This window comes from Pangasianodon hypophthalmus, chromosome 3, assembly GCF_027358585.1.
Source record: "Pangasianodon hypophthalmus isolate fPanHyp1 chromosome 3, fPanHyp1.pri, whole genome shotgun sequence".
Lineage (NCBI taxonomy): Eukaryota > Metazoa > Chordata > Actinopteri > Siluriformes > Pangasiidae > Pangasianodon > Pangasianodon hypophthalmus.
Genome location: NC_069712.1, coordinates 22,634,963 through 22,660,030, shown reverse-complemented (window position 1 = coordinate 22,660,030; position 25,068 = coordinate 22,634,963). Strand labels below are relative to the sequence as shown.

Below are 25,068 nucleotides of genomic sequence, written 5' to 3'. Positions count from 1 at the left end.
TTTTTTTTTCATTAGTCAGCAAAAATAAAGTTAGGTGTGTTTTTCAGAAGTTGCGCGAGCGCCTGGTTTCCGGTTCCGTCGCTCTTCGCTCTTCTCTCGCCAGTGAAGTGAAACATGGCGGAGGCTGAGACTGATCGAGAAGCTGCGACTGCTCTCTGCAGCGAATTCCTCGATTTCTCTGCCAAGGACACCGCTGCGGTAGGCGACAGCTTTATAGAATGAGGCAGAAATTTTTTAACTTCCGCCTGGTATTTGTGAAAGAGCGGTTCTTTTTAGTTTCGTGGTGATATTTCTGTTTTTTCCTACTCAGGTTGTTTTTCTCCGCTGTTTGGATAGCTGCCGCTGCGTCCTAGCTAATGCTAATGCTAACGCTAACGCTATTACAAGCTAGCCTGCTTGATAACTTGTTTGTCTACTAGGTAGTCAGCAACACTGACTAACTACTAGCTAAAATAAAAGTGTTTATTTCTTATTTATACTTACTCTTGTTTTTCGGGATTGTTTATTTGTTTTTGAAAGCAAAATAATAGTTTTTTTGGCTTGTGTGTTTTTATAAACTGCTTTTATGTAAAATTAGCTAGCTAGCTGGCTAACTGTAGAGATGTTTTGTTAAAGCAGAGGAAACTGATAAACATCACACTGGCTTTGTTCTTCACTTAGCCAAGGAGCTACAGCTCTGTAATGCACTAATGGAGCAATGACTCAAACCTGTTGTCCTTTATTTTATTAGCTTTTTATTTTAATGATCAGCCAAGTGCTGGACTTCGTTTTCTCTATTTCAGGCTTGGCCAAGTCAGTGTTTTGCTTAGAAATGCAAATACAAGCCAACTTCGCTTCTGGGAGGTTGAACAAAACATAATTCCTACCAACTGACATTAAAATCCTCTAGATAAACGAGTTACTAATTTGTTAACTGCAGAAATATTTGCTTTTATAGTAAATAAATAATGACCATACTATTATGTTAGGTCATATTAACGTAAGATTTTATTTTCAAAGCTTTTCAGAAATGTTATTTGTATGCAGTTGTACACTTTTGTGACAAAAAAAAAAAAAAAACTGAAAAATTGTTCATGTGTACAAAAAGTTAAAATGAAATATTGCCAAGGATCATTTCTCATTTGTTCTTTAATCATACGCATGGCATATGCACTGAAATAAAAGCACACTGCACCAATGCAAAGTGTGTAGCCTTTAATACATTGGTAACAAATCCAGGTCAGAAAAGTGCCAAATTCCTTTTGCGCATGTAATCCCTTTGCACATACAGCCTAATTCCTGTTTCACGGTAACGTAACAGACTATTTATAAAGTAAGTATAATTAGCATTATACAATCCTAAAAGATCAGATTTGGTGCTACAGTTGAGGCCAAAAGTTGTACATACACTTTGGCTAAAGACGTTCCAGCTCAGTTTTTCACTCCACGCATTTCATGTTACCATACATTTCCTGTCTTAAGTCTGTTTCTTTACTTTATTTCCATAAGTGTTTGTTTCAAAAATAATAGCACAGAGACAGATTTATTCCAGCTTTTATTTACTATATCAGATTTTGTGTGGGTCAGAAGTTTTCACACACTTTGTTACTATTCGGTGTCGTTACCTTTTAACGGCTTAACTTGAATCAGAAGCTTTCAGCAGCTTTCCCCAAGCTTCTCAGATTCTCTGCACAATCCGACGGGGTAGATAAGTTGAAGTTAAGCTGCGTTCACACCATGTCGTAATTTCCGTTATTATGAGATTCTGACTTGTAAAAAGCGTTCACGTCCTCGTAGAACTCGTAATTGCAACTTGTAAACTAGGAATTTTCTGAGAGCTTTGACTTGTTCCACCTTACTGCTGCAACGTCATTTGTATAATTGACTATTATTAATGTTTTAATAATGCAAGATTAACCTGAAACCTACTGTTGTTATTTTAATGGTGGTGTTGTTTGTTTAGGTTTGCAACACATTACCAACGCCTGCATTATTAATAAACGTTATTTGTTACCTGATGCAATTAACGTTGTAATTATGTATTTTGCAGTTGTCAACATCATCATCTCACACAGAAATCATTGTGGCGTGTAGAAACGTATAATTCTGAGTCCAAGGACGTGAACAGCTCCGAGCAGAACGTTCGGGCTGTCATCTAGTAATTACGGTAATTCCGACATGGCGTGAACGCAGCGAGTAGCACACTGAGCATGTATGAAACCCACCTCTTGTCCAGTCAGAGAGCACGGAATTACGATTGTGTCGTATTTTGAAAGGTGTGCTGGATTTCCATTAGGGAATCCATTAGGGTTTTCTGATTATTATTTGATTTATATACATTTTTAGAGTTTTTAAAAATTACTGTAAATATCAGGTAACTGACTTAATAATATATTGTATGTTTTATAATGTATCTGTAGTTTATTAGGATTTCCCAGAGGATTTGCTGCATTAGACTGCACACACATCACTGTTAGAGCAGTCCGGTGTGTGCACGAATTTATATTATACGCAAGTTGGTGCATAGCATCAATGTTCAGGTAGGCTATTTATTTACACACTTCAAGAAATATCTATTAGTAACAAAACGAGCTTTAACCAAACATTAATAGAACCCCATGAGATCTTTTCCCCTTGTTTACATGACCAGTGATCAGCCACTGCCTGGACCTCAGGGTCGATTTAAGAGGGTCAGGCAAAGACTAGCATCAGGATAGAAATGACCTTAGGGATTCTCAAGTCACAACTGTTCAACTGTTTAAGATCATTGTCTTAAAGTGACCCAGCCAAGACATGTGACATGACTGTGCTGCACAGTGTAGCCATGATTAGGAAGGAGAGACTCCCTGATTTGGGAGGTCACCCTGGTGGACCTACAGGTGGAGATCTTAGGTTTGGATTAAGTCTGTAACTGTATGCCTCATGGATTAAGCAGGAAAAACAGTGTTGCTATTAGAGAGATTTAAACATACAAGTCTTTGGGTAGACCACTGTGGTTATTTAATGCAAAGTTACCGAGTTTACCGCCAAAGACCTCTCAGAGTACCCAGACATTGTATTATAACTATCATGGCCCCATCATCTGGAGAATCGTTATTATGTTCAAAGTTGGAGTCCACCCCCATTTTCTTTAAAAATTCTTTTTCCTATTATTTGTAAGAATCGCCAGAGCTTTTTGTCATAGGCACAGCAATCAGATAAAGAAGAGAGTCTAAGGACATCAAGTTTTAAAGAAGTAGCCTACAACCAAAACTTATCACCCCCCCCCTTTTTTTTTTTTTTTTTTTTTAAATCACAACTTATGACTATCTTTATATTTTGTCTTTATTTGCTGCCAAGGCCACCTAACACAGCTGGGATTACAGCTGCAATTACTAAGGACAGTTTACTGGTATTTATTTTATTTGCAATTACAACTACTTTAAGTGTCCTGTGAATTTAAAGGAATTCATTATAATAGTTTGTTTTTTTGGCTTTAAAATATACAGCCTTAACATGTTCCATCTCCAGCTTTTCCGACAAGCGTTTGAGCCAGTGTGAGATCTGGCCTATTTCAAGTGAGCACCTACAGGTCCTGATGAGGAAATCCTGGCTCAACTTAACGAGGTGTTAACCCGCATGGTGGTACTGATTAAGCCAGCGTGTTGAATGCTTGGTTCAGTGAAGACAGCTATCATACTGAAACCCCAAGTTTTTTTTAGCTTGCTTCATGGTACAGCCCTCTGGTGTAACTCAGTCAGGTTTGTGGGTCTCCATGCTCAGATTCGCTTTTTCAGTTCAGTCCACAAATTTTCTATGCGATTCAGATCAGGGCTTTGTGATGGCCACTCCAATACTTTCACTTTGTTCTTCCAACAAAACACCACCACAACATGATGCTGCCACCCCCATGCTTCACAGTTGTGATGGCGTTTTCAGCCTCACCCGTTTTTCTCCATACACAGCACCAGTCATTATGACCAAACGGTTAAATCTTTGTTTCATCTGACCAGATGGAAATGGTGGAACATGTTACAACAGAGAAAACAGTTCAACCAAAGTCCTCTAAAGTATGTGAACTCTACATTGCACTGCCATGTTGGCCTCATGACATAACCTGATTTGATTTGTGATCATTCTTTTGTGGAAATACAAGAACAGTGGAAGCACATTGTACCTGCTTATCAGCCGTTGTGTATTCTTTTGAGTTATCCCACCTTATCTGGTTTTCTGGGTGTATGGCACATTTATGGTCATATTAATCTTTACTGCCCTCTTAGAAAACATACATTATGTCCTGCTATGTTGGCCAAAAAGTTGGTCATTTCTATGGCAACTAGATGGGTTAAAAATGACTGAACATTGTCTCCAATCAATGATTAGTGTACAAGGTGAACATTTTCTCACTTCAAAAATCACCTAATGTACAGTATGTAGCATGTGCACTATGCAGTGTTGGCTATAATAATTGTGTTTCAGGTCACGAAGTCGCCATCCTGCTTTCGGTTCACGTTAAAGTCGATCCCAAAAAGAGTCAACGGACTGATTCCAGGCAATGAAAACTAAGAATCAGTCCCAAAGCTTTGGAGTCAATTCTACACATGGAAAAATGAGTTGCCTCATGCACACGGCAAGCATGTTTCAGTTAGCGACGCAACCAGCGGATATTTATTTTGCCTTTATTGCAAATTTTCTCGTTCTAATTGAACAAATTATGGCTTGAAATGCAGCTAAAACAAAAAAAAATGTGTGAGAACAGTAAAATTTGTATAGAATACCATCACCCTATTTCTCATTAGGTTGATAAACCGCAACAGTATTCTGTCACAGATTATCTGATATACACCTGTGGAGCACTTTATTAGGAACACTATACTAATACTATACTATACTATACTATACAAAGGGAGTAGGGCCTCCCTTTGCTCTCAAATCAGCCTCAATTCTTCATGACAATTCCACAAGATGTTGGAAACATTCCTCTGAGATTCTGCTCCATGTTGACATGAATGCGTCATGCAATTTCTGCAGACTTTCATGCTGTGAATCTCCCGTTCTACCACGTCCCAAAGGTGTTCTATTGGATTCAGATCCGGTGACTGGGAAGACCACTGAAGAACACTGAACTCATTGTCATGTTCATGAAAATAGATTAATCGATATCAATCATTAGTTGCAGCCCTAGTCTCAATGTCCCATCTTTTCTGTACTTTTCCCTGTAAATCGAGTAGGGCTGAGTTATTTCTACACTATGAGAAAATGAAATAAATCTGTTTAGGAATGTGAAGACCACAACATTTCCAGTTATAGACACAATTCATTAATTGAATGGCTGTGTCTTTAATGAGTGTTTGTGCAGGGTTCACTGTGACTGTCTATTAGAAGGTGTGATCCCTTATGCTGGTTGATTACCTAGTTGATTATGTAATTAGGCTGAGTTCAAGTTTGTTTGGGAATTAGTTTTTTAATGAATTTATGATTTTTGTTCCACTGTAGGTTCATGGTTGTTTTCATCAAGTTCAGACTGTGCACACAGTAGGCATGAGACGGAATTTCGTTATCTTATATACCTCGATACAAAATCCTGGCAGGGTGAATTTTGCAGTTTAGTGACGACATTTCCATGGGTTTCTCAGAATAGTTCTCTAACACACACCTGGTTCAACACCTGGTTCTCTTACCTAACTGTTTTACCTAACTGCTATCAAAAGTGGGGGTAAAAATGTTGCAAATACACACACTTTTAATTTATATTGGTTTACCTTTTATTTAAAACAACTCGTCAGAATCCTAATAAATTAAGGTTTACAAATTACTTTTTTTAAAATAACTTTAGGCTGTGGCTCTTTTTACTTTGATTAAAAGTAAGCAAGGAGCGCAAGGGGAAAGGAAGTCCACCTGTCTCTGTACTCACTGCTCACAGACCTGAAGTGCTCTCATGTGCGACAGTCTCTCTGCCAGCTCACTTCACTGCTCCATGCTCGTGAATACCTCTGTGTGCGTGCAACTCATAGTTGCGCTCATTTTTAATGTCAATGCTCAACATGCTGCTCTCAGGTCGGCCGCCCTCGTGCACACTATTATAGATGCTTTTAATCTCCATTGCCTGAGCTTTAAGAACCTTAGGATGCTTTTGCATGGGCTGTGATATCTGCCTACCACAACATCACACAGTGCCACCATCCCTCTCCTCACCCTTGTGGCATCCTATAATACTAGTGTCTTCCTATAATTTGTATGAAATAAATCAATAAATAAACAACATTTTTTAAATGAGTGTTTAGTCACTGGCAGCTGTTTCTGTTACTTGGTCAACCGTCACTGGGCACAGGCCTAGGTAATATGCTACTGTGTGGTAAAGTAAGCTGTAATATCATAGTGAACTAATATCAGTGCTCTGGATTCTCCTGACTGCTGAACATGAGACTGCATGTCTGAAATACTGAAGTCTAAAGATAATATGAAATCAACATGGTACTGATTTGAATGCATTTTTTCCTAATAACTATACAGAGGCAGTTGGTTAATTTATGTGCTTCTTGGTGACCAGCCCAGTTAGTGTATAATTTTCATCTAGCTGTGTTTCATTGTGTCCAAATTATAAATGGAGCAATAAAACAGAATTCCCCAGATTCAACCCTGGAATAATTCTCAGCTCTGCTGTTCCTGCTACAGAAATGGCTTCAGGCGACAGACCTGCCCAAAGATGTCTACCAGCACCTGGCTTGCTATGTGCCCAAAATCTACTGCCTTGGGCCCAACTTGAACCCTCAGAGTGAGGACCTGCTGGCCCAGCTGCTGCTGCAGGCACCAATGGAGTGGTACCTGTGTGGAGAAGAGCCTTCAACCGGGTTGGCCAAGCTCGAGCAGAACAACCAGCCTTCTCAGCTCTGTGGTCACGTCTTTAAAGTGGGCGAACCCACGTACTCCTGCAGGTAGGAGACCACTAGCTTCTTTCCTTTCCTTTTCCTTTAGTAGCTGCACGCTTACCAACTCTTTTGTTATACAATTGGCAAAATGCACAATATAATTGTACAGATACAATAGTTTTTGTTGTCACTAGGCAAAAGTTCCCTATTCCCCCAGTTAGTTGAGACCTGCAGGCATATCTTTGTCAGATTCTAAGGCTGCTGGTCATCCTTGCTGATTAAGGTTAGACTGTTATTAGGTTAAGTGATTCAGGGCAGATTTCTGTAAGCCTGCTGAAAGGCCAGGGTATGTGGATCGTCTGCTCTGCTGGCCCTAAGAACTCGAGGAGCACATGTAGGGGTTATTATTCCTCAGCATACATTACTAATGCCTGACTTAATTTTGTATTATTTGTAAGTACATTTGTCTTGTTTGTCGGGTTGTATTACAGTGATAATACCAAAACTTTAAAATGCAGAAGTGTATAGTATGTGCTTTGTAAAAAGGCACTTACCTGTTGGTAGTTCGAGTTTTATGAGCTATAATGTCTATATATAGTTTATTGCTGAAATCAAAAACTATATTGTGTAAATAAACTTCAGCTATTTCACATGTGAGCAATTTATCTTGGTGATTGCTTACACAATAAATGAAATTTAAACTAGCTTAAAAAATAAATGCAATTAAAACTAAATGAATGTGCATGTTGAGTAAATATTGGAGGAGGTTTGGCAGTCTGTGACTCAAACCAGGATAAGTTTGTCTTTTTTGTCCTTGATTGCTTTCTAATTAGATTAATCCTGGTTTTTTTTAATGTTGGGCTAATTGGAATATATCTTTTAGTGTAAATCATGTCTAAACTTTGGTAAGGTGATCTGAACACTATGTGACATTATAAATGAAGATTACTGACCCAAAAATTATTTTGGTTAAAAATGATTTTTTGCAATTGTTTTAATTATAAAATTTTCTATTGTTGCTTTCATTTGAAAATACTTGAATACCCTTGCTCATGCATTTTTGATGTACTGAAAATATATTTCAATTTATTTCTCCTCTTTAGAGAATGTGCAGCAGACCCAACATGTGTGCTGTGCATGCAGTGCTTTCTAGGCAGTGTGCATAAGGAGCATCGTTACAGAGTAAGAGCAAACACAATTAAACACTCGCACTGTTTTCTGGTTTCCTCCAGAATCTCTGATAAAGACACCTTAGTTACACCTGCTCCTGAGAGATCAGATGGGGAACATCATGTTCATCATTTAGAGCAGCGTGCTGGCAATGCTGGTGACACATGGTTTAGAGGGATGGAGAACAGTTTGCAAAGAACTCTGTTATCCTATGAGAACATGAGATTGAACACAAATGGTCAAACAGGAGTGAAAACTTTGGAATGAATCCTAAGTGAAATGGCAAAGTATGACTCAATAACACGTCTTGGCTTAAGGTTTGCTACACACAGTGGAGAGGCCGGCACTCAAGCAATGCTTGCAAATTTAAAAGTCTGTACTTTAAAGGACTTCACGTAGCATAAGTGTCTAGTGTTATCATTCTGTGTTTAAATGATTTTCCCGAAGGTGAGGACTGAAGGTGTCTCTACAATAAACAGAGTAACTCCTGCACCAGACCCCACATGTCTGTTGTAGGCAGAGCCTGCATGAAAATGGCAGTTCCTTAATTTGGTTAATGTGACCCTGCCATAAATGGCAACCAAGTGTGTCTGATTCCTTGAGAGTCCTAATCCAGCGAGACCTGGCTGTGACACATGACTCTTTCTCTCCCTCTCTCTCTTTAGATGACAACCTCTGGGGGAGGGGGGTTCTGTGACTGCGGCGACACAGAAGCATGGAAGAAGGGTTCTTACTGTCAGAAACATGAGCCCAACATCGGTGACTCCTCCCAGGAGGTCAGACACCAGTATTTCTTTTCGTTTATTTCTAAGGCACTTATAAGGGCACATTATAAGGATCACCTTTGATAAGCATGGCTTAAGATGATGTTAGTTAAAGAAGCTTGTTGCTTAGTATTAGGTTCCAAGTTACACAAATAGCCTAATGCCATAAATCAGTTCATTTTTAGTTCTTTGGCATCAAAAACTAAGACCAATAACCTTGGTAAAACATACAATATGCATATTTACAATGCCTTCTGTTTGTAAACTGAGCACTGACATTTAATATGTTAAAGTGAAGAGCAAATCTTATACTTTTTTTTCTAGGTGTTAAGTTGTGAATTTATTATTTGCTACATTTGATATTTGTTCAGTTGACACCTGCTAGTTTTTTTTTGATGATAATGAAATTTTTCCTGCCTCCCCCTAATGTTGTTGTTCCAGGATCCACTTGCCAGTCTCTCTGCAGACATGATTGCTCGTACATATAATATCTTTTCTATCATCCTGAAATATGCTGTGGACATGCTCACATGGGACAAGGAAGATGAGCTCCCTCTAGGCCTTGAACCACCGTATGTGTACACACACACACACACACACACACACACACACACACACACACACACACACGACACCCAGAGATGGTGCTATTACTATTTACTTGTTTTCTTTATATCGATCAATCCTGACATTGCCACTGGAAAAATATTAAGCTAATGCAAAAGCTATTGTGATTTTAAAAAATGTTTTAAATTTATTTATTTTTTTTGTCTTCGGTTACAGGGAGCGTGGAGACACCTATTACTGCATGCTGTTTAATGATGAGGTGCACACTTATGAACAGGTCATATACACGCTACGGAAGGCTGTGAACTGCACACAGAAAGAAGCGGTCAGCTTTGCTACTACAGTGGACAGAGATGTAAGCTCCCTCTATTCATGACCGTGTTACAGCACTATCACTAGGGCTGCATGATTCTTGATGAAATAAGAATCACGATCTACTGGCATATTTGTGATGCAATAGCTAAATCCTGAGCAAAAATAACAGCTAAAATTTGTAATCATATTAGGGTGCAACAAACCCAATGTGTTCTACCAAATGTAAAAGGAAGCCCGCCATTTGAACAGCTGGTTCAATAATTAGTCATTTCTGTTTTTCTGCCGAGAGCAGCTCATTTGTGGGCGAAACAGTGTTGATAAATGTGCTGTATACGTAATACATCACTGGAAAATTTTGAAAGAGATGGCATGTGCGGCCATGATTCACTCACTGCATTGATTTCATACAGTTAGTCTTTATTTGTTCAGTATTTGGGAATTTATTAATATTCAAGTCATGATATAAAACATTTGTTTAGCACAAATTTGTTCCTTATGACTACATGCTAGCAGTTAGTTCTGTTCTATGTAAGTGTCTATATAAAATTTTTTGTTTCACTCCAGTGTCTGGTTGTGCTCCAACTAAATATTTGTATACTAAATCCTCAGTTCTTGCTGTGTGTCGTGGTTTTCAGGGCCGGAAGTCTGTACGTTATGGGGATTTTCAGTTCTGTGAACAGGCCAAGTCTTTTATTGTGGTAAGATGCATGTTAAAATGTATCCAAATTATTTTCTTGACTATTGTATAATGCAGGTTGCATGGTAGAAGCTGGTCGTTCCTGTTTCTGTACTGTAATTCATTTGTAAGGAAAGTCTCTAAACTCCACGTCTTTCTGCAGCGAAACACAAGTCGTCAGTCGAAGCCCCTGCGGGTTCAGGTCATGCACTCCTCAGTGGTAGCGCATCAGTGTTTTGCTCTCAAAGCGCTCTCCTGGCTTGGCCATATCATCAGATACTCAGGTTTCTGTCTAAGTCTATTGCTCTCTCTTACTCCCTGAAGCTTTATTTTTAAGTTTTATTTCAGTACAACAATACATGCACTGGTATTGATGCATAAAACCTTTACCAGCTGGTACTGCGTATTCAGTATTTTCTATAAACCTGTTTATTAGTGATATAACAGTCTGTTTTCTTTCTTCTAGATGCCCTGAGGAGGATCCTGTGCCAGGTGGGGCTACAGAATGGCCCTGATGGAGAGAACTCCCTTGTTGATACTTTGATGCTCTGTGACTCCAAAATGTGGAAAGGTGTGACTGGTTTTATGTTTGGTATTATTTTATTGTAAAATCACTACCTTAAAGAGTTTTAAACTGAAAACTGTTTTTCCTTTAGGGGCAAGGAATGTTTACCACCAGCTATTCATGAGCAGTCTCCTTATGGATTTGAAGTATAAGAAGCTATTTGCTATTCAGTTTGCAAAGGTAAGGTATCTAGTCCCTGTGGCGATTTATTGCACTATAAACAAACATGACAGGCTGACAGGCAAACCAATTTTCATGATTATTTTACAAATGTAATTCTTTTGCTTAACTTTATCCTGAAAAGCACTGATGTGTGTTTGGAAACCTGGGTTATTTAGTTCTGGCTCAATCTAACCCTGATTAAGTTTTCCGTTAATAACATTATGTATGCCTTGATTATTTGTTGATGCTTGGCTGTTCAGTAAAGTATAAACTATTTTTAACATGCAAACTCCCAAAGTCCCAAATTTTAGCAAATGGTCATGAAGTCAGAAGTAATTAATTAAAGCTAGCAATTAAAGGCTGATAACCTTCAGTAACCACTGGGCCTTTATTTCTTAATTGTTTATCTGGATCAGTCATACTCTACATTTTTTTATGGTTTCCCTGCTGTGTCAATATTGTTTGTTATATTTTTGTACTTGCTGTTTGTGATGTAGTATCATGATTGACATGAAGAGCTAGCTGAATTAACCAATTTTGGGCCATTAATAAAAGTAGGAGTTTCCAGATCTTCACTTTTGCTGTTGAATGTCTTATGCACGTGCACAAGGAATGTTGGTGCAGCACATCATCACGGTCCCTTTCCATCTGCTGCTATATATCAAAAGCTCGCTGTGTGAGAAGCAATAACTCAGTTAACCGTTGCTTTACTGGGTTACTGGCCTTAGTAGTTCCTCACAAACTCAGCTCTAACATCTCAGTGTCAGACTTGCTCTAAAGGTCGCAGAACTGCATAACATAAGAATTGTTTCTCAGGATCAAAATAATGTAAGGAGAATCATAGAATACCTATCTGTACCATGTAAATAATTTCCCACTTGAGTGTGTTATCCCAGTGTGTTGTCAGTTTGGTAGAACAGTTTTACATTTGTATTGGCCTGTGGATGTTTAAGTAGTTTATATTTTAAATAATACCTCTGGCAGTTCTACATGAAGCTCTCAGCCCTCCTTCTGCATTATAGTCTGTACCTCTGGTGTAAGCACCGGGTATAAGTGAAGGGTGAGGTGTCCCCTGACCTCTGACCCGGAAGATGAATGTGCCCCCATCCCCTTTCCCTTGTCATAGAATTACCAGCGCCTCCAGACAGATTTTATGGAGGATGATCACGAGCGCTTAGTGTCAGTGACCTCTCTGTCTGTGCAACTCTTCACCGTCCCCACCTTGGTGAGTACCTCAACCCCACACACTCGTTCTCTCTCTTCTGCCTCTCTCCTCTTCTCCTCTTGCCCTGCTGCTGCTGGCAGAACTATGAGCGCTTGCAGAGCGATTACGTGAAGGATGACCATGACAGGGAGTTCTCCGTTACTGACCTGTCAGTGCAAATTTTCACCGTGCCTTCCCTGGTGAGTACAAGAAGAGACTGCTGCACTGAGGATGACTTAAAACATGCTTGTGTTATTGCTGCTTGCTTTGTTGATTAATTCTGTTGAGTCTGTGTTTCCCACGCATATAAAAATAACCTTGGTGGGGGTTCTCATTAATCTCGGTGCAATTTGTTTAGAGCACGGGTCTCAATTACAAACAGCCTGACGTGGTTAAAAGAGCATTCAAGGTGTCACCATGTGTCATTGGCAACATCAGATTACCTTTGAGCACATTCTGTTGCTTGAAAACGCATTGTGTGACTATAGTTAAGTTTTGTTAAGCTTTATTATGAGTAGTTGAATTCTGAGCAGGATGTGTTCTGTGCTCAATAAGTGCAAACAAGAGGTGGGGGAAATAGTCAGCAGCTGTTTTTATTAAAACACAGAAGAGCGGATTAGAGCTCGTCTGACAGACTGGAAGCTGCATTGTGAATTTTATGTAAGCTGACTACTAATGCAGCACAGTTTGCCAGCTTTTTTTTACAACTGGAGGTTACTGGCTAGCAATCAAACTCGCAGTGTAATTAATGTTCAAGTCTTAATGGGAAAGGACGTTTTTTTACCAACTCCATCCAGCTCTCATTGATTTGTTTCTGCTGCTCTGCCAATCCACCTCTGGTGACTCTGAACTGCATTAAAGTCATTGCCAATTTAGAAACAAGGCATGCTGATTTCTCAAAATAGATAAATAAAATGCCTTTTTTTTAATGGGAAGATATATACTTGGGTGCTAGGTAGTGTACCTGATGTGCAGTGGCTTTGGTATCATGTACGTGTATCTTGTACGGGCAACACTGAGGCTTTTTAGATTGCCTCAGGTCTAAATGTTCACAGTTGAACTGATTTGGTTCCAGGTGTGTAGTGAATATCCAGCTTAACAGAATGATTAAAGATCTAGCAGCAACTTTGTTTTCTCAAATAGGGGGGAAAAACTTTCATTAAAAAAGAAGGGGTGAAAGAAGTGTACTAACTTTTTACTAATTATTGGAATTATAACAAAATGTTAACCAGATCACTATTAGATGTACTGATTGTGTTATTGCCCTTGCCATAGGCACGGATGCTGATTACAGAGGAGAACCTGATGACCACAATCATCCGCACATTTGTTGATCACCTGAGACATCGAGACTTGCAGGGACGATTTCAGTTTGAACGCTACACTGCACAACAGGCCTTTAAATTCCGCAGGGTCCAGAGTCTTATAGGAGACCTCAAGTAAGGCTGGAAAAAAGTTGAAAAATGTTTTAGACTGTCTGTTGGAGAATATCATTATAATTTAATGAAGGATTTATTTGAATTCTGTATGTATTATTTCATATAGCTGAAAGGCTCCCAAAAAAATGGTGCATGACTGATCATTTTTATTTTGTTCCCGTCTAACAGTTCCTTACTGTCCAAACCTTTTTTTTTTCCCTCCCTCCAGATATGTCCTGATTAGCCGTCCGACAGAGTGGACCGACAATCTCAGGGAGAAGTTTCTGGAAGGACTTGATGCTTTCTTGGAGCTGCTCAAGTGCATGCAGGTAATCACATGTGTTTGTCTAAGCATTGTTGACTTGCAGGTATAGATTTAATGATCATGTGGAATGCAATATTACCATGTTGTGTAATAATGTGTTGGGGTTTGTGATTTCTGTAGGGTATGGACCCAGTAGTGCGACAGGTGGGCCAACACATAGAGATGGAACCTGAGTGGGAGGCAGCCTTCACGTTACAGATGAAGCTCACACACATTATCTCAATGATGCAAGAGTGGTGTGCCAGTGATGTGAGTACTAACACACTCACCAATGCTAGTATATTACAATATGTGCACTCTCTACAGTAGTTCTTGTAGTACTACCATAGGAGTAAATGCACGTGTTATTCTTTCACCAACTAAAACCAACAAGGTCTGTCTGCAGATCACATGACTTTTATTTTTGTCATGTCTTTGAGGTGTATGGAAATGAGTGGCTCTGAGTAGGGATTTCTTGAAGGTCAAAGATGAATGTGGTTGCATCTATTAATCTATATATGGAAGCCTTCAAATAAGAAGAGGGAAGCATACAGGAAGTGGACACAATAACAAACACTACTTGAAAATGAACCTTGAATTTGAAGTGACTAAATCATGACTATAAGCACAGCAACTGTGTATGGGTGAATTATACTGTGTTAATTCCCAACTAACAGCATGCATCCACTTTAAAAGAGGTCTGACAATTGGCACTTAACATGTGAGTTTTCAAAACTAACAGGCAACTGACAGAGCTCCAATTAGGCCTAATAGTGGGTGCTGAATTTGCAAGCGCATCAGTCCCAAAAACTGGAAAGTTATTTAATATTTCAAGGGGGACTGTTTCAAAGGGCGAGGCAGAGTATATCAGAAGGCATCAGCAAAGAGGAGCAGTGGTTACAAGTCATAGCTACTGACAGGGGTAGACAGGCACTCTACCGGATAGTTAGTAAATGCCCCAAAAGTACAGCCACAAAAACAGCCACTCTGTTAAATGAGCAACTTTCTGAACTAATCTCAACAAAAAACAAAACCTAGACTCATGAGAAATTGGAAATAAATATTTAAGACCGGATGAAGTGTCTGGTACAAACAATCCTTCATGAAGATGATCTCATATCACAGGATGATACTTCCCCCATAAATACTGTAAATATTATTCAAAAGTGGTTTGGTGAATGCTATCGGCCCCAATGGTCTCCTAAATCACCAGGTTTAAACATCATTGAACCTTAATGTGAATATCTGGCATGCAGACTGTGAAGTAGATGTCCACCTCCTTCATCCCTTGCAGAACTAAAGCATTTTTCCTCTCGAAGAATGGTTCAAAATTCCAAAACAACCCATTCACGACTTCCATGACAGCATTCTAAGACTTTAGAATTTCAAGCTGTTTTGGTGGCAAAAGGGTGCTTGTGGTCCTTATTAGGTCCTTATTAACATTGTTACAGGTTTCTTTTATTTTCGTTGACTCCCTGTTTGTAGGTTTGTCACTTTTTTTTTTTTTGGTCATAGCCTGAAATGAGTTCTGACAGGATTTTTAGGTCATATGTAAATATTTATTATCTTTATTGCTAACTACCTCACTTAAGCTAACTTGAAAAAGATTTCTGAGAGGATATAACAGCTACATATAACAGCTGCTTTGAGCTAGCAGAATAGGATATCTGAATGCAGTCATAAAACTGAAATGGCCAGGTACCTGCTCAAACATATGAAGTGTGTGACCTTGAGTTTACCCATCAAAGACACACCCAGCAATTTGACCTTTGAATTAAAAGTGTCTGTGCTGAGCCCATTATTTGCTATATATTTTCAGGAGCGGGTGCTAATCGAAGCCTATAAGAAGTGCCTAACAGTTCTGACTTACTGCCACAGCGGTTTTACTGACGGAGAGCAACCCATCACTCTTAGTATGTGTGGCCACTCGGTGGACACCATCCGCTACTGTGTCTCACAGGAGAAAGTCAGCATTCACCTACCCGTGTCTAGATTGCTGGCAGGTAGGAGCCAAAGAATGTCCCAAGTTTATAAAAAGTATATACTATTAATGTTCCTGAAATTGCAGATTTTATACTTAATTTTTGCCCTTTTTTCTTTCTTTCTTTCTTTCTTTTTTTTTTTTTTTTTTAAATGAAGGACTTCATAGTCTCCTTAGCAAAACAGAAGTGGCTTACAGGTTCCCTGAACAGCTACCTCTGGTAAGTCATAATGTGTATGTTGGCCATTTTTTTGTGTGTGTGTGTGTGTGTGTGTTTGGAGTGAATATTTGTACCAGCAAATGTGGTGTGTCCTTTTCTACAGAGTGAACTGAGCCCCCCCATGGTGATTGAGCACCCACTTCGCTGCCTGGTTCTCTGTGCGCAGGTGCATGCTGGGATGTGGAGGAGAAATGGCTTCTCATTAGTCAATCAGGTATGCTTTAACAAAAAATAAAAAATAAAAATTAAATGTGGTATTTGTATTGTTTAGCACTGTAACATACGAAACACTAATCAAACCCCCCCCGTTTTTTTTTTTTAAACTTATTTATTTTTTTATATTTTAAACAGATCTACTACTACCACAATGTGAAGTGTAGGCTTGAGATGTTTGATAAGGACCTCATGATGCTCCAGGTTGGCATTTTTTAAATTTTATTATATATACTGTTTGCCTTGGGGGAAGGGAATGGCTCATGAAACCATGCTGTAGCCCGATTTTCTGACACATGATTATGGTGTACTGTGAGTAGGTGGGGGCTTCCATGATGGATCCCAACCACTTTCTGATGATTGTGCTCAGTCGTTTTGAGCTCTTTCATATCTTCAGTTCAGCAGACTGCAGGAAAAGATACAACAGAGAGAATGCTAACAAGGTGTGTGATGTGTGTTTGATTCTTGACTCTGTTCTTTTGAAGTAATTGCCTTTTCTGCATTTTCTCAGTGGTTCTGATAGTTTATGGTTAATTTTCTGTTCCAGGATGTAGTCCAGCAGAACAGCACTTTAATAGAAGAGATGCTTCACCTCATTATAATGGTTGTGGGTGAGTGCAGACTATGCTGGAGCAAAAAACATGGATAGGGCATTTTAGTATTACATATTATATTTGTAATAATACACAGCCAGAAAGGTATTTGTGGCTAATAATTGTGTGTACTGTTGCTATCTGTGTGTATTTTAGGTGAGCGGTTTACACCAGGCATTGGGCATGTCGAAAGCTGTGATGAACTAAAGAGAGAGATCATTCATCAGCTTTGTATTCGTCCCATGGCTCACAGTGAGCTGGTTAAAGCCTTGCCTGAAAATGTGAGTAGACTTGCACATGGACTTAATTAATTAGTTAGCTTAATTAATTAGACTCAATTAGTTATGGATTTTCTACATGCTGCTGTTCAGTTATATTACATTGAAAGCTTTCTTATATAATGAGTTGGAAAGGCTTCATGAGTCTATATTTTCCTTTTAGGAGAATAAAGAGACAGGAATGGAGAGAGTCATTGATAGTGTTGCAGTGTTTAAGTAAGTGTCTGTCTCATTCTCTTTCTAGACTTGATGCCATATTTTAAAGTAAACCTTTCTTTGGAACCAGTTTAATTCTTGCACTGACTATGTTTAACAGGAAGCCGGGAGTGACTGGTAGAGGTCTGTATGAACTCCGCTCAGAATGTGCCAAACAGTTCAACCTCTATTTCCACCATTACTCCAGAGCTGATCAGTCCAAGGTACTTAATCTTGATCTGTAAATGTAATGTATGGGTGATCACTACAAATATAATATATAAAATAATTTAGACAGAGTTCACCAAAAGCTGTTGAATCGTGTCAGCAAATGTGTAAAATGCATGACTGACTAAAGCAAATTTCATATGCATTCTACAAAAAAGTTTTTTTTGTATAAAATACCTTAGATTTTAATTATAAGTGCATTTGTAAATGTTTGAGTCAAATTGTTGGCAGTACAGGAAATGTCAATTATTGTCTATAGTAATTGCCTATATTCTACACATGGAGTAGACAGAAATTAGGTTGGAAATACCGGATTATTCTTTTAGAAGTTCTTTTGAATGCTTGTATTGCAGGTTTTCTAATTTGCATTTTACAGTGTAAAAACAGCTTAGGGGCCATTTACACAACATTTTCAGCCAAAAACGGGAAACTTTTTAAGGCGTTTTCCCTGTTTGTTTACACGACAACGGCGTTTTGAGGACTGAAAACGCATATTTTTGAAAACAGGTTTCAAAGTGCAAGTTTTTGAAAACGCCGCCGTTTTTGACTACATCATTGTCATGTAAACGTAGCCTAAGGCCTCATTGGCAACTGTTAACATGAGTCTCGAGTGAATCATAAGTGGACAACACTAAGTACAAGTTTCACAACATTAACATTTCACCCAATAATTCAGATTTACCACTCAATCAAAACAAGAAACTATACTGCTTTTTTTTCTGACTAAAAATAAATTCTCATTAGAACTACTTGGAAAAAAAATACTAACATAAATTTTCATTTGCTTTTTAGTCCTCAGGAACTCTGTTGTTCCCTTTAAGCATGTAGGACTGGACTGACATAAATATGAAGTTAGGAAACATGTATACATTAAATGTAAAGTCATGTAACTTCAAACCATCTCATATTTTATCATATTTTAGCCCAAAACCTTGCCTCTGCCAGGAGGTTCAGTCTGGGCTATAGATAGAGCTTTCAACAAGATGAGCCAAGCATACTTCCAAATGAACACAGAAATGCCTAAAGAAAAACAAAATCAATGTTTTGTATTGAGTTTAAAATGTCCTCTATGGTACCATGGACCAAGATCCCTCTGTCTCCAAAATTAGACATTAGATAAACATTATGGGAAGAGACTCAGTGCTGTTACTGTCTCTGGGGCAGGCATCAGTTAACATTTTGGGATGCCTTCCCTGGACAGAATAACAGGATTATAATTTTGAAACAGTTTTTGTAGATAAAAATTCACTACTTAAAGCATGTACCCGAGCTCCTGCTAGACAGTAACTAAAATTGTGTCTGCAACTCACGTTTTACTTCATTCTTTTATTTCCCCTCTCTTCAGTGTAGAGCACCTTTCAGTTTGTGTGATTGATGGAAAAAAAGCACATAAATCACAAAATACTAATTTGAGTGCCTAGCGGTTTAATCAGGAAATGCTATTTGGCATCTTAAAATATGCACTTATCCATTTGCGTTTTGTCAGGATAGTAGTCCTGAGGATGTCTTTGAAGTGATGTGTTGCTTTTGGCAGAACTCTCTTTAGTCACATGAACACATGTGGTCAGTGAAGATGCATTTGAGACACATGAAAAGGCTAGGTGTGAATGATTTTCCATCTTGCTGACCACTTGTGATCCACAAGATGCATGTTAATACCAGGGGTCCACAGGGCCTAAAATTTTGTGGTTTATTTGGTACAGGCAGAGGAAGCTCAGCGAAAGCTTAAGAGACAGAATGGAGAGGACCCAGGTAAGTTATTTCTTCAGTGATTGTAGTCTAAGACTGAGCCTTATCTGAAAATTATTGGTCAGTTGTATGCAGATTGGTGAAGTGTCTGTGTGTCTGTGTCTGTGTGTGTGTGTGTGTGTTGCAGCTCTGCCTCCGCCAGCCCTGCCTCCATTCTGCCCACTGTTTGCCAGCTTGGTAAACATTCTGCAGTGTGACGTGCTGCTTGGCATGCTGGGAGCTGTGCTACAGTGGGCTGTGGAGCCCAGCGGAGGACACTGGTCTGAGTCCATGCTGCAGAGGGTAAAATCTTTCTATGTTTTGTTAAAATGACATGATACGGTGTAGTAAATTCAGCAATCTTGCACTTACTATGCTGAGTTTGTGAGCATCAGTTGTACTGATCTGCGGTACATGTAATGGCCGAGTAGTGCTCACAATTCTGCGTGCGTGCATATGTTGCTGCAGGTGCTGCACTTGATAGGCATGGCTCTGCTGGAGGAGCAGCAACAGCTAGAGAGCAGGGGTGATGACAATGAAGTTACCTTCAATTTCACCCTCAAAATCTCCCGTAAGTTTTATATATCTTCTCACACAATAGAAAGTCTCAAGCCTATAGTTAGATCTGTGCTTCTTGTGTGACAGGTCCTGGTGAAGCCCCAAGCAATACTCCCAGTATCCTGGCTCTGTTGGAGACCTTGCAGAGCGCTCCTCACTTGGAAGTGCACAAAGACATGATTCGCTGGATCCTTAAAGTAAAATTACATCTTGATTATTTTTGCTGTTTGCCTTACTTGCTCTATGCGAGCACCTAGTGTGTCCACCAGGAGGCAGCATAACATATTTTCATGCTAGCCCTGCCAAGCCTTATTGCATCTACAGATGACTAGCATTTGGCAGTTCACTCACTGTGAAGGTAGATGCACCATACAAAAGATAAGCACTTTTACCATGAAGTTAAAGTGTTGCTGCATCAAGACGTGTGTAAAATCCAAGCAGTGCACACCGCCCAAGGTGGCGTGCCTGTAGGCAAAGCAGCACTGCTCTCACTATAGGGAAACAAATGCCTCATCGATGTCAACATGAACATTTCCAGTATCTCAATGACATAAGGATTTCTTACTACACAAACTGAATTTCCATACAATGTGTGATGTATGCATTTTATTTTCGATATAGTGAAAACTGTCATGGTAGCAGCATCAGGAAGAACATATAAATATAAAGGCCATGGTAAAGTGTGAAAATTGTGTTTCAGATAACTGAAAAATGTACATTAGTACCTTTTATGTAATATATTAATACATTACATTCATATTTTCTTTGTTTTTCGTCATCTGCTATGATGGCATATATAATACGTAATAGAAATATTGTTGTTTATGATAGTTGTGCTTACTATATTTACATTGTCCACCTGTTTTAAAATTTAGACTGAAGTGGGTTTAGACTGCATCCCATGCTATCTTAGAGCTTCATTGTTTTTCACCACCCACAATGCATTGAAATTTTGAGATCTCCACAGGCAGCTTTATGAAAAGAAAAAAAAAAAAAAAAATATATATATATATATATATATATATATATATATATATATATATATATATATATTATTAATTTAATTGTTGTTATATATTAATTTAATTCTTTCTGCTATTACAAAGAATTTTTACTACTCTGAATGTTATGTATTGTATGTATTTTGAAGAGAAACAAGTGAATTTAATCTTAATAGTAAAATAGTAATGTAATCAGTGTATACTGGTATGTTATACACTTTATAGTGTACAAATGTGTTATTCTGAACATAGGCTTAGTTTTACAGGACTTTGGCTGATGTGTTTGCATGTAGTTCTAACGGCACTGCTGTATCATTTTCTATTAAAAGTATTTTAATAGAAATATATATATAAAATGCAGGAGCACTGTGGTGCTAAAGCCTAAAGCCTCTTTGTGTCTCTTTTTCTGCACAGATGGTGGTTAGCATTAAAACGATGCGTGAGCGCACTGCTGCTGCACCTCCCTCTGAAGGAACAGGGCACTGCCAAGAGGAAGTCAGTCTCTGAGCAACATTCTAACCCACTGACATATTAACCATTACCCTTTAGCGTATTGAAATGCTTAAATCTACCTTTATATTAGTGTGTGTGTGCGTTTGTGTCTTGCAGACTGTGCGGGACAAAGACAAAGCAGAGAGAAAGAGGAAGGCAGAGATGGCTAGACTGCGCAGGGAGAAGATCATGGCTCAGATGTCGGAGATGCAGAGACACTTTATCAATGAGAACAAAGAGCTGTTCCAGCAGAGTTTAGAGGAGCTGGATGCCTCTGCCTCTACATCAGCAGAGCACAGGTACCTAAGCATGCTCATAGTAGCACACATTAATCACAGACCGTTTTTAATAAGACAACTTGTATTTTTATATTCTCAATATCAAATCACTACAGTACATTTATATAATAGCAGCAAACAATATTGGTAAACAAAACTTATTAACTTAATATTCCAATACATCAACAGTTCCTCGATATTTTATTTTATTTTTTTTTGAGCTCATGGCTGTTCGTTGGCCTTTGCATAACATAAGTAAATTCCCATCGCTAAACTCTTAATCTTGTCCTAAATATTCCTTTAGGGCATTTTCTCTTGGGGTAAATGAGTAGAGATGATCCTAGGCCATTTTTAGTACTTTCTTGGTCATTAAAAAAAAGGTTAAGCCATATATTTACCATAGATTATTTTAACAGTTTAATACTACAATTTCGGGGTTCTTTAACATAAAAATAAGAATAAAACATGATCGTAACCATTCATCTCTGCTTGGCGCAGCCCCAGTTCATGTGACAGTGCTCTGGTGTGTGTGGGACCTCGTCGTTGGCGTGCCAGAGGCGGAGAGAGGAGGCAGGTAGTGACGTGTATCCTGTGTCAAGAAGAACAGGAGATCAGACCCGATGGCAGAGCCATGGTGCTTGCAGCCTTTGTCCAACGCTCTACAGTCATGTCCAAGAACCGCCAAAGACCCCCACACAAGCCAGGTAAGGCTTTGGTTTACAGTTTACAGTGTGCAAGTCAAGTAATTGGATAGGCTCGAGTAGCCAGTGTACTTATTTCTGAAGCATACATGTGTGTTACAGAGAGCTATGATCCCCTGTTCATGCACCCTGACCTGTCCTTTGGTACCCATACCGGCAGCTGTGGCCACATCATGCACTCTCACTGCTGGCAGAGGTGAGGAATTCAGCAAAATGTAACTTTCAGGCAACTTTCTACTTAATCCCAAATAAAAAGTTTTGCCAGTTTGAAATGTTTGTCGATGTAGGCAATAGAAACAGCAGCTAACAGTAAATATGAGCAAATCAATAAATTAATTTATAATTTTGAATAAAAGGAATAGAAAATAATGACCTCTACATTTGTTGGAAACTATGGTGCATTAACAGCGATTATAATAAATTAGCCAATGTTAATCAGTCTGGACGTTTTGTGTTTGTCACCCTGATCAGTGGGTGACAAAGTCATAGAAGCCAAAAACCTACACCATTTATGATGTATAGGAAATTCTTCATGGACATGTGTAGTGATCGGTCGATCGAAGGTTGGTTGAAATTGGATTTTTTATTTTTTTGGCCTAAATAATGCGGATTTGTTTTATCTGTCCAATGCAGTGAGTTGATCACTGACAGATAACATGAAACAAATCTTGCTATGTGCACTTTATAATAACACTTTGTGCTATTTTGCACTGTCTTATCTGATCAAGCCAATGTTATTTTCAAAGTTCGTAAAGCCATTGTGCCTTGCGGGGAAGCAAACCAAAGAATGTTATCCTGATATGACCTTAGGAGTAAGTGCACTGAGTATCGAAAGCTAAAGGAATCACGTGATGGAATTTACTGCGCTAGATAATCAGCCATGCTCGGTTGTTGAGGATGTAGGATTCTGTCGATTACATATCACCTGCGCTGTGTGCTTCCCAGGCGAAAATACTTTTCATTAATTTCATTCCCATTCCTGGACGGAGCTGAGCACTATCCTAGAGTTTACACCCCCTGAAGAGTGAAGTTACCTCAGAGAGCTATGCAAACAATATATGGCATTCCTACATCAGTCCTACGTCCATGTCAAGCTTAACAGCTCGGTGGATCAATTTCCTGTCACTGCTTAACGGACCTGAATCAGCGGCAATTTTTTGATGGAAATGCAATTTGTGTGCTTTCATGGCACGTATAAATTTAGTGGAAATTTGCCAGTAAGTCAAATAATGGTCTCTTAACCTTTGTGTTGTTTTTCCCTGCAGGTACTTTGAGGCAGTGCAGGCTAAGGAGCAGCGCAGACAGCAGAGACTGCGTGTGCATACCAGTTATGATGTAGAGAATGGGGAGTACTTGTGTCCACTCTGTGAGTGTCTCAGTAACACCGTCATTCCTCTCCTGCCCCTCACTAAGACTGACTGCAGGTATTCACATACAAACTTGTGGTTGTGGTTTATTCTAAATGGAGTTGCGCTGAATCTGGACTGTTTCATATTTTAACTATTGCATTGACGCATTAGTAGTAGTGGCTCTGTAACCAATGCATACTTACCTACGAAATGTCATGGAAGAGTACAGAATGATGCTGTAGCCATGCATACCCCTTTCCATTATTGCATTTATTTATTTATTTATTTTAAAGGAAGCAAATTGATATCATCTTTAGTTGAATTACATGCCTTGCCATGTAGAGTATTGAATAAAGAATTTCTGCTTTGTGTGTAGAAACAAACTAACGCAATATAGCTCTTCCATTGCCGTTTCATGATATTTAGTGACACTGACTCTGTTTATAACAGTGAATGTGCCCATTGTGCCATCGAATTTCCCCTTTTCTCTGGTTAAATAGTAAAATACATGTATGTTTGTGGTTACAGCAGTAGTGAGCAACCAGGTCTGGCTCATTGGCTGAATACTACCTGCCAGCAGATCAGAGCTTTGCACTCGGCTCATAAGAAGGCCAAGCCAACAAGTGAGTATCTGATATATGTGCATGTGCTCCTTACTGTGTGTGTGTGTGTGTGTGTGTGTGTGTGCGCGCATGCATACAGTCATATTTCCTGTTGTTTGTCTTTTAGATGCTGGTGAGACAGAAACTGTGGAGGACTATCCTCCTCCTGAGGGTTTCAGGCTGGACCACACTCCAGTGTAAGCCTACCCACTGTTTCCTTTTATAACGTTACATGTCTGTGTTGATTCCTGATATCTAAACATGGCTTTAACACTGACCTATGATGTGTTTTGATAGCAACCCTTATTCAAACTCCATAAGGGAGATGCTGATAACATTTGGTACAGCAACTTATAAAGTTGGCATTAAGGTGCACCCTAATGAGCAGGACCCTCGTGTTCCTATCATGTGCTGGGGCAGCTGTTCTTACACCATCCAGTCTATAGGTCAGTATGCACACATTTCTTTCAAGACTAAGAATTCCTGTGTAGGATTTACAATGTTCACTAGCCTGGGTTAGGGGTTAGTTAATAAAATGTTTTGCTTGTTGCAAAAGAACATTATTAAATGCATTTATTGTTTTTCTCTGCTTGTATTTTCTACAGAGAGATTATTAGTAGATGAGGAGAAGCCTTTGTTTGGAAGTTTACCATGTAGACAGGTATGAAAACCCAACTTG

General features: G+C 39.0%; 1 protein-coding gene across 4 annotated transcripts in view; it reads left to right on the top strand.

Moving 5' to 3' along the window:
* The first annotated feature begins 46 nt into the window (after positions 1–46).
* Positions 47–25,068, top strand: part of ubr2 (ubiquitin protein ligase E3 component n-recognin 2) — a 32,451-nt gene continuing 7,429 nt past the window's right edge. For 2 of the 4 annotated variants that reach the window (XM_034302711.2, XM_034302708.2), the window contains exons 1-36: positions 47–198; positions 6,634–6,893; positions 7,931–8,009; positions 8,663–8,773; positions 9,203–9,333; positions 9,545–9,683; positions 10,279–10,341; positions 10,483–10,603; positions 10,786–10,890; positions 10,976–11,064; positions 12,173–12,271; positions 13,526–13,689; positions 13,898–13,997; positions 14,114–14,242; positions 15,792–15,975; positions 16,112–16,173; positions 16,277–16,387; positions 16,525–16,590; positions 16,707–16,829; positions 16,934–16,997; positions 17,136–17,260; positions 17,421–17,473; positions 17,574–17,676; positions 19,384–19,432; positions 19,557–19,711; positions 19,877–19,979; positions 20,054–20,163; positions 21,382–21,462; positions 21,577–21,758; positions 22,236–22,441; positions 22,541–22,634; positions 23,704–23,862; positions 24,316–24,410; positions 24,517–24,586; positions 24,687–24,835; positions 24,995–25,050. In XM_034302711.2, the coding sequence (XP_034158602.1) occupies positions 115–198; positions 6,634–6,893; positions 7,931–8,009; positions 8,663–8,773; positions 9,203–9,333; positions 9,545–9,683; positions 10,279–10,341; positions 10,483–10,603; positions 10,786–10,890; positions 10,976–11,064; positions 12,173–12,271; positions 13,526–13,689; positions 13,898–13,997; positions 14,114–14,242; positions 15,792–15,975; positions 16,112–16,173; positions 16,277–16,387; positions 16,525–16,590; positions 16,707–16,829; positions 16,934–16,997; positions 17,136–17,260; positions 17,421–17,473; positions 17,574–17,676; positions 19,384–19,432; positions 19,557–19,711; positions 19,877–19,979; positions 20,054–20,163; positions 21,382–21,462; positions 21,577–21,758; positions 22,236–22,441; positions 22,541–22,634; positions 23,704–23,862; positions 24,316–24,410; positions 24,517–24,586; positions 24,687–24,835; positions 24,995–25,050 (4,074 nt within the window). In that variant the 5' untranslated portion in view covers positions 47–114. Of the gene's footprint in view, positions 199–6,633; positions 6,894–7,930; positions 8,010–8,662; positions 8,774–9,202; positions 9,334–9,544; positions 9,684–10,278; positions 10,342–10,482; positions 10,604–10,785; positions 10,891–10,975; positions 11,065–12,172; positions 12,272–12,351; positions 12,451–13,525; positions 13,690–13,897; positions 13,998–14,113; positions 14,243–15,791; positions 15,976–16,111; positions 16,174–16,276; positions 16,388–16,524; positions 16,591–16,706; positions 16,830–16,933; positions 16,998–17,135; positions 17,261–17,420; positions 17,474–17,573; positions 17,677–19,383; positions 19,433–19,556; positions 19,712–19,876; positions 19,980–20,053; positions 20,164–21,381; positions 21,463–21,576; positions 21,759–22,235; positions 22,442–22,540; positions 22,635–23,703; positions 23,863–24,315; positions 24,411–24,516; positions 24,587–24,686; positions 24,836–24,994; positions 25,051–25,068 lie in introns of all 4 variants that reach the window. The other 2 variants (XM_053232892.1, XM_034302709.2) reach the window with 2 other exon arrangements.